This window comes from Sorex araneus, chromosome 3, assembly GCF_027595985.1.
Source record: "Sorex araneus isolate mSorAra2 chromosome 3, mSorAra2.pri, whole genome shotgun sequence".
Taxonomy (NCBI): Eukaryota; Metazoa; Chordata; class Mammalia; order Eulipotyphla; family Soricidae; genus Sorex; species Sorex araneus.
The window spans coordinates 47,147,830-47,161,495 of record NC_073304.1 but is presented as its reverse complement, the minus strand read 5'-3'; the positions used below and the strand labels follow the sequence as shown (position 1 = coordinate 47,161,495).

General features: G+C 35.7%; 1 protein-coding gene across 1 annotated transcript in view; it reads left to right on the top strand.

Annotated features, from left to right (window-relative positions):
• The window catches only part of GPR137C (G protein-coupled receptor 137C), a 69,756-nt gene that overhangs the window by 51,941 nt on the left and 4,149 nt on the right, over window positions 1-13,666 (top strand). Inside the window, exons 4-5 of the mRNA XM_004602011.2 lie at window positions 10,760-10,909; window positions 13,248-13,373. Coding sequence (XP_004602068.2) covers window positions 10,760-10,909; window positions 13,248-13,373 — 276 coding nt within the window. The remainder of the gene's footprint in view (window positions 1-10,759; window positions 10,910-13,247; window positions 13,374-13,666) is intronic.

The window sequence follows — 13,666 nt, the reverse complement described above, 5'->3', positions numbered from 1 at the left end:
AGCAAAATCAGTTTGAATTTCAACTCAAGAAGGAATGAAGAATACAAGATATAGTAATTATGTGGTAAATATAATTTCTTAATTTCTATAAAATAAATTATTATACAAAGCAAAAACTAACACAATGTGAGACTTACATAAATTTAATATATAACTCTATATATTTTATAGCACTATAATAAAAAGAACAGGTAAATGAACCCATATAGTAGCAACATTCTTAAATTTTTATTAAGTTGTATGATATTAACTATTAGCTCTTTTAAAAATCTAAAGATATATACTACAATCAGTAGAGTAGAGGTTCTCAAAACTTTGGTCCCAAGAACTTATTAAACTCCTAAGATTATTAGGGACTCCAAAGAGTTTTAATTAATGTAGATTATATCTAACCATACATAGCATATCAGAAATAAAAATAAATTCAAAAATGCATATTCATTTAAAATATAAATGATAAATCCACTATACGTTACCATAAATAAGTGCGCCTTACAGAAAATAGTTTCCAAAATAATTTAGAAAAGCTACATTTTTACATTTTGCAAATCTCATTAATGTCTTAGCAGAAGATAGCTGGATATTCATGTCTGCTTTTGCATTCAATCTGTTGTGATATGTTGTTTAGGTTGAAGTGTATGAAGAAAATGCATCCTCACACATATATGTAGTTGGAAAATGGAAGGAGAATTTTAATAGCCTTTTCAGATAATTGTGGATATTCTTCCTTAATACTACACCAAAACTCTGAAGTGGAGGTTTCTTAAAGGTTAGTTGCCTTGTGAAATCTAAAGCCATATTAGTGAACTTCTTGTACTAAACATCTGAACTTTTTAGTCTGTTATTGTTCTTTTGAATGATTTTTGTAATATGCATTATTTGGAAAATAGTGGTCACAGATCTTAAAAAGTATAAAACTTTTTATTAGATAATATCCAAAATCATATTTGCTGACATCACAGTCAGTCTTATCAGAAAGTCTCCTTGGGGGAAACTGCCAGTCTATCAGTGAATACAAATATATACAAATGCTTACATGTTTTTAAAAATTCTAATTTTCTCTTAAAAGTTGATTTTTCATCATTGACAGTATAGTCAAGTGTGTTTTAAGTGACAGCTTAATTTCATTTATTGGAGGGTGGGGTTGGGAATTATGCCTAATGGCCAAAAGTGAATGTCTATTGTTTGTCTACCATAGTTGTTTATCAAGTTAAATATGGTGTTCCATATTTCTAAAGAAAGATGACTAGTTGAGCTTACAGATCAGTGACATCAGTGCTTTCCTCAAAACAATCTCTGTACTTCAGTATATAGTGGAATTGTTTTAAGTTTTTTTTTTAATTTAAATTTTTAATTGGTGACTTTTCTGTATTTTTAGAAAATAGAAATATCATGATTTCTTTACAAACTTTTTTTCCCACACAGTACATTAAAATTCTAGTCCAATCAAGATAAATAGAATTTTAAAAACAAAATGGTAGTCCAAGGTCAATAATTAATATATTTTTCACAGCTTTTTAAATGATATGCTTAAGTAAAATGTTACTGAATGGCCACTGACTTTCAATATTATAGTATCTCAGGAAGATAACTTCACACTTCTGCATGTGTATGTGTACAAACCTCTCTACGGCAACCACCAAATGTAGTCTAAAATCCCACTATCAAAATGAAGTGGGCCTGAAATGATAGTACAGAGGGTAGGGTGCTTGCCTTGCACATGGCTGACCTGAGCTAGATCCCTGGCATCCCCTAAGGTCCCCCAAACCTGCCAGGAGCGATTCCTGAGTCCAGTTGGGTGTAGCCCAAAAACAAAATGAATTGGCTGGCATTCTGTTTTAACTGGGCATGTATAGTGATAAAGGATATTATACAAAATTTGATAACAGTGCTTTCATTTATTTTAAGAACTAGCAGTTTTACACACCATTACCTTTGCAGTATTGGTTAAAATATGGATAAAGTTGACTCAGAGTAAACAAGAGTTTTTAACACTGAATATTTTTAGTACTATTTTGTTTTGTTTTTTTCCTGGGCATTGACAATATATTCAGGTGTGTTTCAAGTGACAGCTTCATTTCATTCATTGGGGGAGGGGGATTCAGTTAAATTTGGCCCCCTCCGTTAAATTTTTAATTCGTGACTTTTCTATATTTTTTAGAAGTGAGTAATTTACTTTCTTTTCTTCTTTTCTTTCCTTTTTTTCTTCTGTATTTATTTTGGGGCCATACACAGCAATACTCAGTGCATACTCCTGATTTTGCACTCAGGAATCATTCCTGGTGATACTAAGGAACCCATATCTGGTGCTGGAGATTGAACCTGGGTCTGTCTCATGCAAGGCAAGTGCCCTACTTGCTCTCTGTAGAAGCTGCTCAGCACCAGACAAGAGTATATTATTGAATAACTAGTTGGTACTGACATCTGATAAATACAAGTAAAATTAACTGTACCACTAAATTTAGCTGTAATTTATAAATATGGATCTATACAAGCTATTAAATTGGTCTTTATGTTTTAAGTAAATTTTTGTGTTATTTTGGGTTTTTTCCTGGCAGTGCTCTGGGCTTACTCATGGTTCTGTACTCAGGGATCACTTCTGGCTGTGCTCAGGGGACCATATATGGTGCCAAGGATCGAACCTGAGTCAGCCCTGTGCACAGCAAGCACCTTACCTGCTGTACTATCTCTGACCCTTCAATTATTTTATTAATTTTTAATTTATTTTGGTTTGGGGGCACATTTTGCTGTGCTCAGGTCTTAATCTTGGCTCTACATTCAGGAATCACTCCTAGCTAGGCTGGAGCCATCATGGGGTGCCAGGGATCAAACCCAGGTCAGCTTTGTACAGTGTAAGTGCCCTCCCCACTTGCATTATCCCTTTAACCCCCTCAGTTAAATTTTTATTTGGTGACTTTTCTGTATTTTTAAAAAATAAAAATATCATGATTTCTTTACAAACTTTCCACAGTAGACATTAAGCAGTTACCCAGACAGACTTTACTAGCCTGTCGGCTATTGTGTGTACTTTATGAGCAATGCAGTATAGTAATTTGGCCTGAAGAATCTTGAAAAGCTTTCATTTATAGTTTGAGAAAATATATTTTTTTTAATTTTTGCTCTGGAAATGTTTGCTACACCTGCATGTAAAATCTCAATTCCTGGCCTAAGCAGTAGTACAGCAAGTACAGCACTTGCCTTGTAAGAGAACTTTTAACAATCCTGAACTAATTATCTGTAATAACTTTCATATTCCTTTCAGCTAAGCATGGAAAAGCTCATCAAAATTAGACTTCAGTGAATTATAGGACGTGTATTAATACTTTAAAATTAAAGCCAAAAGTTAACTCTTTTCATATATCAACAAATTTTATATATAGAAAGATGTATAGAGTAAATGCCAATTACTAGTAAAATCGATGAGAATATCATAAAGATATTATACAACAAAATAGAAAGCTATAAACAATTCTTTATAGATCTATTTCACAAATTTCATAACAAATACGACAAAAGTGATCAAAGATAAAAGATAAACTTCAGGGCCAGAGTGATAGTACAGCAGGTAAGGTATTTGCCTTGCACACGCCAACCCAGAAATGATCCCCAACATTCCATATGGTCCCCGAGCATTGACAAGAGTAATTCCTGAGCGCAGAGCCAGGAGTAACCCCGGTTACTCCTGGTGTGGCTCAAAACCAACAAAATACAAATGACAAGTATTCCTGTACATATTTTAAAAATTGAAGTTGTTATCATAAATTTTCCTTAAAAATAAAACTCTAGGTCCATATAGTTTTACTGGTTAATTTTGTGAGATATTGAAAGTAGAAATAATCCTAACAATTAAGATCTTTTAGAAAAGAGAGGAAGGAATTTTCCTTTTTATCAGCATAAATTACTGTGATACTAAAACTTGACAAAGATTACAAAACAAATAAAAACACACACTAGTATTTCTTAGAAATAAAGAGCATAAAAGAATTGGAAAGATACCTCAATGAGCTGAGCACATGCTTTGCATGAAGGAGCCCCAGTTCAGTATCAGACATCACATAATCACCTGAGCACTGCTGTCAGCAGTGCCCAAGCACAGAGCTGGGAGTAGCCCCTGGGTGTGAACAAAAATTAAAAAACTAAACAAGGGTAATGCATCATGATCAAGAACAATTTATTCCAGGAGTGCAATACTGGTTTAACATTTGAAAATTCATATAGTTCAAGATATTACAAGAACAAAAGAGAAAAATAACTATTTTAGTACATACATAAAAATCATCTGAGAGACCAAGGTAATAGTACAGCGGGTAGGGTGCTGTCTCACAGCTGACCCAGTTCAGTCCCCACGATCCTATTCAGTCCCCTGAGCGCGCCAGGAGTGATTCCTTAGTGCAGAGTCAGGAGTAACCTCTGAGCACTGTTGAATGTGGCCCAAAAAACAAACAATAAAAGCAACAACCTACCTCTAAGTTTATAGAGAATAGAAAGTATGTTGTTGAGTTTGATAAAAGTTAACTTTTAAAAACTTAGATATTATCATACAAGAATCAAATGTTCTGCTCTGAAGATTGGACACATATCAGTGATATCCTCGGTCACCATATCTGTTCAGTATTCCAAAAATAAAAAGAACCAAAAGACTAAAATTGGAAATTAAGAAGTAAAATTATCTTTAATTGCACATAATATGGTTTGTATAGAACATCTTAAGGAACCTATTAAATATCTTATTAGAATTGAAAAACTGAGTTAAGCAAGTTTTAGGTTTATAGGATCTAAACACAAAAACTATATTTTCAAATATAAATTTGTATCAGAAGCAATCAATTAGAAAATAAGGTTCAAATTGCAACTCCATTGGCTGAGGAGAGAGCTCTCAGGACTTGAATGCATGCTTCATATGCAGAAGCCCCAGGCTTAATCCCTGGCACCACGTGAGTCCCCAAGCACTACCAGGAGAGACCCCTGAGTGCTCCAAGTTATGGACCAAAAACATGCCAAGGAATAAATTTTCTTAAAAACAAGCAGTATGTCTATACTGAAAACTGAAATATATTATTAAAAGAAATTAAAGATTTCAATGAGAATTATTGTTTATGGATTGGAAGATACAGTATTGTTATAGTGATAAATCTCCCCCCACTGTCTGTATGATTCATAATATATGATTACAGTGATTGTAGATTCACAATGATCCATAGACTCATTATAATTAATGTTACTCAATTATAATCAGTTTTCTGAGATTTAAGAAATTATAAATTAACAAGTAGAGTGTAAAATTTTTAAAGAAAAGCAAAAGACCTAAAACATTTAAAAACTAATGCTTTCTGATAGAACTTTCTGTGATAATGAACTTTCTTTATTATTCAGCATGGTACCTAGCTGTATGAGACTGCTAAGCATGAAAGGTGACTGATATGACAGAAACTGATCTTTTAGTTTAAAGGAAAATACCTGCATATGACTATTAGTTGTTTTATTGACTGATGCAGAAAGTTATCCTTAAAAAGAAGGGTGCTATAAGCCCATTCATGTTGAGACTTAGTATAAAGCTGTAATAATTAAGCTAGTGTTGCTGACATAAACTAGAGAAACAGATCAATGAAACACAACAGAGAGGCTACAAATCAATCTACACTTATGTGGTCTTTTGATTTTGACAAAACTGTTAAACCAGTTCGATAGGAAAAGGAAAATATTTTGATTAGTGGTGTTGAAACAACTGAACAACCATATGGAATAAAATGAACCTCTAATTCTAACTCATGCTATACCACATACATAATTCAAAATAGATCATATATTTAAGTATAAGTGAAAAAAGTTTGAAGCTTATAAAGGAAACAGAAGGGAAACTTTACAATTTGAGTACAGGGAGATTTCTTAGGATATTAGGAAACTAATGAAAATAATAATTGCATGCTTAGGTTGTGGCTCAGAGTTAAAGTGCATATCTCGTGTATATATGTGAGCTGCAGAGTTTGATTCCCAGCACTACTAAATTATAAATCATTGTCATCCTGTTGTTGTATACTGTATCACTGTACTATATCACTATATACTATATCACTGTCATCCTGTTGTTCATCGATTTGCTTGAGCGGGTGCCAGTAATGTCTTCATTTGTCCTTGTCGTGTGCTAGTGTAGCCCAATGGTATCTGCTCGCTCCAGGAACACGAAGAGCACATTGTTGTTACTGTTTTGGGCATATCAAATACATCACAGGTAGCTTGCAAGGCTCTGCCGTGCGAAAATAAATCAGTAAACTTAAAAATGATAAATTTTCACCACAAAGATAAAAGACTAGGAAAGTATAAAGGCAGATAATAAACTTGAAAACATTTACAGTATATATACATGACAGGGACTAGTTTTCCAGTATATATTGAAATCTCCTAAAACTCACTTTAAAAAAGACAGCACAATTGAGAAGTGATCAACATATTTTAATAGACTTTACACAGAAGATATCATGATCAATAAGAATAATAGCACTAATCATTGGGGAAGCATTAATTTCTGAAAAATTATATATCACTGGAGGTTATATATTGGGCTGGAGGGTATGCACAGCGGGTAGGGAATTTGCATTGCATGCAGCCAACCCGGGTTCAATTCCTCTGCCCCTCTTAGAGAGCCCGGCAAGCTACCGAGAGTATCCCGCCCACACGGTGGAGCCTGGCAAGCTACCCGTGGTGTATTTGATATGCCAAAAACAGTAACAAGTCTCATAATGGAGACGTTACTGGTGCCTGCTTGAGCAAATTGATGAGCAACGGGATGACAGTGATCAGTGATATATATCACGACATATCCATCAATGTGGAAAATATTTAAAAGACTCTCTTGGAGATAGAGCAAGTGGAACTCTCACATTTTGTTAGAAAATGTAAGATTGTACAATCATTTGGGAAAAGGTCTGGCAGATTTTAATACAGCTCAACTGATGACCTACAACATGGCCCAGGAGTTACATTAAGTCATTACCAAAAATAAGTGAAAATATATGTCCAGAAAAAAAGATTGGTTTACAAATGTGCATAGAAATTGTCTATATTCACTATTGATGGGAATGCCAACTGGTCCAGCCTTTCTGGAAAAACAGTATGGATGGACAGTCCTTCAAAAACTAGAAATTGAACTTCCATATGACCCCACAATACCACTTCTGGGTATATATCCCAAGGATGCAAAAAAGCACAGTAGAAATGACATCTGTACCTATATGTTCATTGCAGCAGTGTTCACAATAGCCAAAATCTGGAAACAACCGAGTGCCCTAAAACAGATAACAGGTGAAAGAAACTTCGGTACATCTACACAATGGAATACTATGCAGCTGTTCGGAGAAGTGAAGTCATGAAATTTGCTTATAAATGGATAGACATGGAAAGTATCATGCTAAGTGAAATGAGTCAGAAAGAGAGGGACATAGAAGGATTACACTCATTTGTGGAGTATAGAATAACATCACATGAGGCTGACACCCAAGAACGGTAGATACAAGGGCCAGGAGGATTGCCCCATAGCTGGAAGCCTGCTTCATGAGCAGAGGGGAGAAGGCAAATGGAATAGAGAAGGGATCACTAAGAAAATGATGGCTGGAGGAATCAATCAGGATGGGAGATGCATGCCGAAAGTAGATAATGGACCAAACATGTTGACCTCTCAGTGTCTGTGTTGCAAGCTATAATGCCCAAAAGTAGAGAGTATGGAGAATATTGTCTGCCATGGAGGCAGGGGGAGGGTGGGAAAGGGGGGTTATACTGGGGATATTGGTGGTGGGGAATGTGCACTCATGGAGGGATGGGTGTTTGATCATTGTGTGATTGTAACCCAAACATGAAAGCTTGTAACTATCTCACAGTGATTCAATAAATTTTTTTTTTAAAAAAAGAAATTGTCTATAAGCAGAAAAAAGATGGATTGACAGAACTGTCATTTAAGTAACCTTTTATAATCATATGGTGGGGAAATTAATGTGATTCATTGTTCTGATGTTCCTATGATTGATTTTTCCAGAATGTGGATTTTTAGTGCTTAAACCAGGAAATCCTTGAGCAAATCAGGATGAGTTAATCATCCTAATTACCCATCTCAGCAACACAAAGATCTGCATTCTTTTATATCCAATAGCTTGGTGTGAATTAATTTCAAAACTAGTATGAGGCACAAAGAAAATACAAGAATTCATATTCAGTTATTTTATTTATATGAAGTTCTAGGATAAGCAGAACTAAATTGTGGTAAAAACAACACAAGAGTATTTGCGTCCTGGGATTTGGAAGAGATGCAGCTAACTGGTGTGATGGTAATATTCTGCTTTTGAATGGTAGGATCACATAGGTGTACTCACTTGTCAAAACTCATTTATAAGTTCAATTTCAGCATATTTGCATTCTAAACATGCCTGCAGAAGCAGTTATAAACTCATGTTACCTCAATTAAAAACAAATACCTGTACACAAATTTTGAACTCTAGTTACTGTTATACATGCACAGGTGGTAATGATTTATAAGTAACAATGTGATGTGAGGTAACAAATATGACAATTAGCTCTACCTATAATGTATGGGATTTTTTTTTGCCGGGGGATGGGGGCATACCCAGTGCTGCTCAGGAATTACTCTTGGCTCTCCACTTAGGTATCACTCCTGGTGGGGCTTGGAGAATGAGGGCTATAGGGTGCCAGAGATCGAATCCGGGTCAGCTACGTGCAAAGCAAGCACCTTACCCTTTACTTTTCAATCTAGCCCCAATTGTGAGATTTCTATAAAGAGGGGTATGTCTACATACCCAGACATATCTATATGTCTCTGATGGGGGCCAAGGGGAGGGATACAGCAGCATTCTTTAAGATGGCTCCTGAGTGGAATTCTCTGTTTTGGATCCATTTATTTAGGTTCTTACTCCTCGTTCTGTGCTCAGGAGGTTCAGAGATCACTCCTGGGGGTACCATATGCTTTAATTGGCCCAGGTATTAAACCTTGCGTTGGCCGAGGTATTAAACCAAGGTTGGCCATATACAAGACAAGCACCTTATCCACTGTACTATCTCTCCAGCCCCTGATTTATTTTTTTTACAATTTATAATGCAGTTTTTAACAAAACAAAGTACAAACTTCCATTGATTGATTTATTATATGTATATGTTTATGGAAATATTTCATATCTACTTAGTCTATCAAAGACTTATTTTGTTTATATGTAAAACAGATGCTGGCTAAGACCATTATAGAGACTTTTTATCATAATGAGTGTCCAAGAGAATATTGGAAAGTAATTAAAGGTCAGAGGACAAAAGTAACGTCCTACATGAACTTCAATGATTTGCAAGATATTGTACATTCCAGACCTTGTATACTATAAGCCTCCATTACTCCTCAATCATTGTGACACTGAAACACAAACTCCCAAGACAACATATTGGAAGTTTTACTAAAATTATCTCTTCGTAATGGTGTAATTTTTCAGAGCAAATATTTTAATAACTTAAGATATTACAAATAAAACCACTAGTGGTGAAATACAAATCTCTGGTTAGGAATACCAGCAAGCACCACCACTCTCTTACAACGTATGCCTTGGTTAAGAGTTACTAAGTTCTGAAGGAAGGCTGGGGGTTGGGAGGGAAACTGGGCAACACTGGTGGAGGGAAGTGGACAGTAGTGAAGGGATGGGTACTTGGATATTGGAAGACTGAAACTCAGTCATCACAACTTTGTAACTTTGTATCTCATGATGATTCAATAATTTTTGTGTGGGGACCACACCCAGAAATATTTAGGGGTTACTCCTGGCTCTGTGCTCAAGAGTTACTCCTGGCGATGCTCAGGGCACCAGAAGGGATATTAGGAATTCAACCTGGGTCGGCCACATTCAAGGCAAATGCCCTACCTGATGCACTCTCTCTCTGGCCCCTGAATAAATGTTTTTCAAAAAGAGAGTTCCTAACTTCTGAAGACTTTCTATATGGGGGGAAATAGTGAAAGCTTTGATTTTATCATTAAGTGTATGAAAGTGTGTTTGGGACCTTATATTGTTGGTCATCAACATATGGCGACATAAATTCTAATAGAATCAAATAGAATGAAGCAAATAGCATAGACTTTTTCTCTTCTAATTTTGTATCTTACTAGAAATTAAGTGTATCCTGGTGGAGGGAATGGGTAATAGAACACTATATGACTGAAACCTAATCATGAACTGCTTTGTAAGGATCTATATCACAGTAATTCAATAAAAAAAACTTCTAAAAAAGAGATTAAGTGTATCAAATGGACTAAAACTTTTAATTATCATTCACTTCTCACTCTAATGAAACTACCTCTCTGATAACAAAACTCAGTTCTTTTTTTCAATTTTTTTATTCACATATTGCTTAGGGGAGCAAGGCAACTTCAGCGTAATGAGATTTTCTGCTAACTACCTGTAGGCAAGTTGTCAGGAATCTTACTTTTATTAACTGGATAGTTTAAACATCAGTGGTTCTGGAATGAGAAATTGTAAAACAAGCTAATCATTAGTTTATTAATTTCCTTTGTCATGCTGGGGTTGGAACCCAGGTTTCATACATGAGAGGCATATCCCATACCTCTGAGTCATATCCCCATCCTAGATAATTGGCAGTTAATTTCAATAGGTGTTGAAATTATTATTTTTGAGGAGTGTGTTACAAGAGGTGTGTGGATGAATTGCTCGTTAAAAAAAAAACAACTTCAGTATATCATGATGTTGACGCTTTTTTCTTCTAGGGTATGTCTCTGTGCCAGACAGTCGTCGTAGGCTCTGTAGTCATTCTTCTCTATTCTTCAAGAGCATGTTATAATTTGGTGGTTATCACCATATCTCAGAATACATTAGAAAGTCCATTTAATTATGGTTGGGATAATCTTTCAGATAAGGTAAGTACATGCCACACATTGCCAATATGCTAATATGATAGTGATGATAACTAAGAAATCATTTTAAGTTTTTGACTTGTAAGCAATTATATGGCATCTCTAGCTACCAGTAATTGTACTCAGAGGGCTGAGAATGTGACTCAATTAGTAGAACACAGATCTTATATGTATGAATCCCTGGGTTTGATCCTTTGCACCCCAAGCACTGCTAACAACAAAATAGTGCTCGTTTGTATGTGACTTTTGAGTGGACGGGGGATGAGGGGGACAGTATCAGGGATTGAACCCAGGGATTCCATTGTACAAAGCATACTCTTTACCTCTGAGTCACATACCCAGAAATTACCACAGGTAAGTCCTAAAACCATTCTTTGGGAGCACTCACAAAGGAGTATTTGCTTTTCTTTCTATAACATGTAAACATATTGTACTAAACATCTTAAATGATGGTGCTTAAATAACTGTAGGTAAATTGATTGCCTATTTATTATCTACTGAATATGACTAGTCAATTACATGACCTAATTATTTTGTTTAATTTTAGATTTTCCGTGACAACTATCATGAAAATATGACATGGCCAATCTGTTTTGGAGATAGGGTCTTCCCATCAGTGTTTATAAAGTTACTCCCAGAATTATTTTTCCCCAGCCCACATCAGTTTTGATGACAGGAAAGCATTCATAGTTCTTGAGTGTTCATACATTTGTTATTTTATTTACTAACATTCTAGCTGGGCATATTTAACTTCCCATCATTTTTCGTCAACTTTAACAAAAAAATTATTGTGATTCTGTGGTTTACAATCCTATTAACAGTTATTTCTCATTCTCATAATTCCAATACCATACCTATCAACAGATGACTTAAGCTCTAATAAAAAGACAAAAATATTTTCTCCCTGCTGAATGGGAGAAAATATTTGCACACAACACATCATTGATAGATTTGTAAAGATTTGTAAAGATTTACAAATCGATAAAGATTTGTAAAGCACTCAAAAAAAAATAAAACCTAACAACAAAAAACCCAGCGACTTATCCATAATTGATGTAAGGAGATGAATATATACTTCCATTCACTTTCAGGAAGTATAGTTTAACATAACTCTGTTATATCTTCATTTATCTTCGTCTTGAATTTAAGATTTCCTGGCATCCCATTTTATAACCATTTTAGTTACTTTTGTAAAGAGGAAGATTTTTCACCATGTGACACCTTGCCTTCGTTCCTTATCCATTTCCCTCTTGCAACATCTGGTAGGGCACTTGCCTTGCAGTCGACTGACTGGGTTTCAATCTCAGCACCACCAATCGTTCCCTGTACACCGCCAGAAATGATCCTTGAGTGCAGAGCCCAGAAGTAAGCCCTGAGCACTGCTGGGTGTGGCCCAAAAGCAAAAAAATTTTTAAAAAAAATTAGAAAGGGAAAGAAATTTAACATCAAGTTTAGACCACAAGACATATTTTTAAATAACAGCAGAGCTGAAAATACTAAATCTTTCACCAGAAATGTCTTGAATTCCCTATGAAATCTAAAAATGACATCACTCAACATTATCCATATAATAAAAATACTTAATATGGGGTAAAGTGGTAGTACAAGGGTTAAGGTAGATGCAGCAGCAAAAGCTGGCTCAGTTACTGACAGTACCTGTCCCCTGAGCATTGCTGGATGCAGCCCTGGAGGCCCCCAAGCAGCACAGTGGTGGTGCATTTAATCCCCAGCAGTACAGGGCCAAGTAGCACTGCATCTTCAGACCCTAGCATTGAACTGCAAGCTTAGTTCACTGAGAGTTGCCAGAAGCAGCCCCCAGGTTTCCTGAACACTGCTTGAAGCCTCCCCCACAATTTTTCCATAAATTGATGTGTTAAAAGAGACATTTTGGGACTGGAGTGATAGTACATCAAATAGAGTGCCTTGCATGCGGCTGACCTGGGTTCAATCTCCAGCATCCCATATGGTCCCTCAGGCACTGCCAAGAGTAATTCCTGAGTGCAGAGCCAGGAGTAACCCTTGAGCATCACCGGGTGTGGCCCAAGAAGAAAAAAGAAAAGAACAGATTTCTATATTCTACTGAGTACCAAAGTACTTTATAATCTTTAAAGTATACATCACTGTCATCATCACTGTCATCCCATTGCTCATCGATTTGTTCGAGTGGGCACCAGTAACATATTGCATTATAAACCACAATATATGGAAATTTAATTCAGAATTTTATGTATTTATAGTTGGTATGTTCTAACTTACCCGACCTGAAGCAAGTTAATTGAGGAGGATGATAACTTACGCATAAAACTAATTTAAAACTTGTTCTGCTATATTCTGTTTACAGGCTCATATAGAAGACATAAGCGGAGAAGAGTATATAGTATTTGGAATGGTTCTCTTTCTGTGGGAACATGTACCAGCATGGTCGATAGTACTGTTTTTTCGGGCACAGAGATTAAATCAGAATTTGGTATGATATTGTAATATTCCTAATACCTGTTCTTCCTACTTGGGCAGGGGGGAGGCATACTCGGCCATGCTCAGTGCTTACTCCTGGCTCTGCACTCAGGGATCATTCCTGGCAGGATTTGAAGGAAAATATGGGGTGCCAGGGAGTGAACCCAGGTCAGCTGCATGCAAGGCAAGCACTTTACTCACTGTACTATCTCGCCAGCCCTATATTCTTCTCATTTTTAAAAAGAATGGAACATTTATGTTGATTTTTTATTTTTGACAAAGTTTAAGACTAAAAGCATTATACAT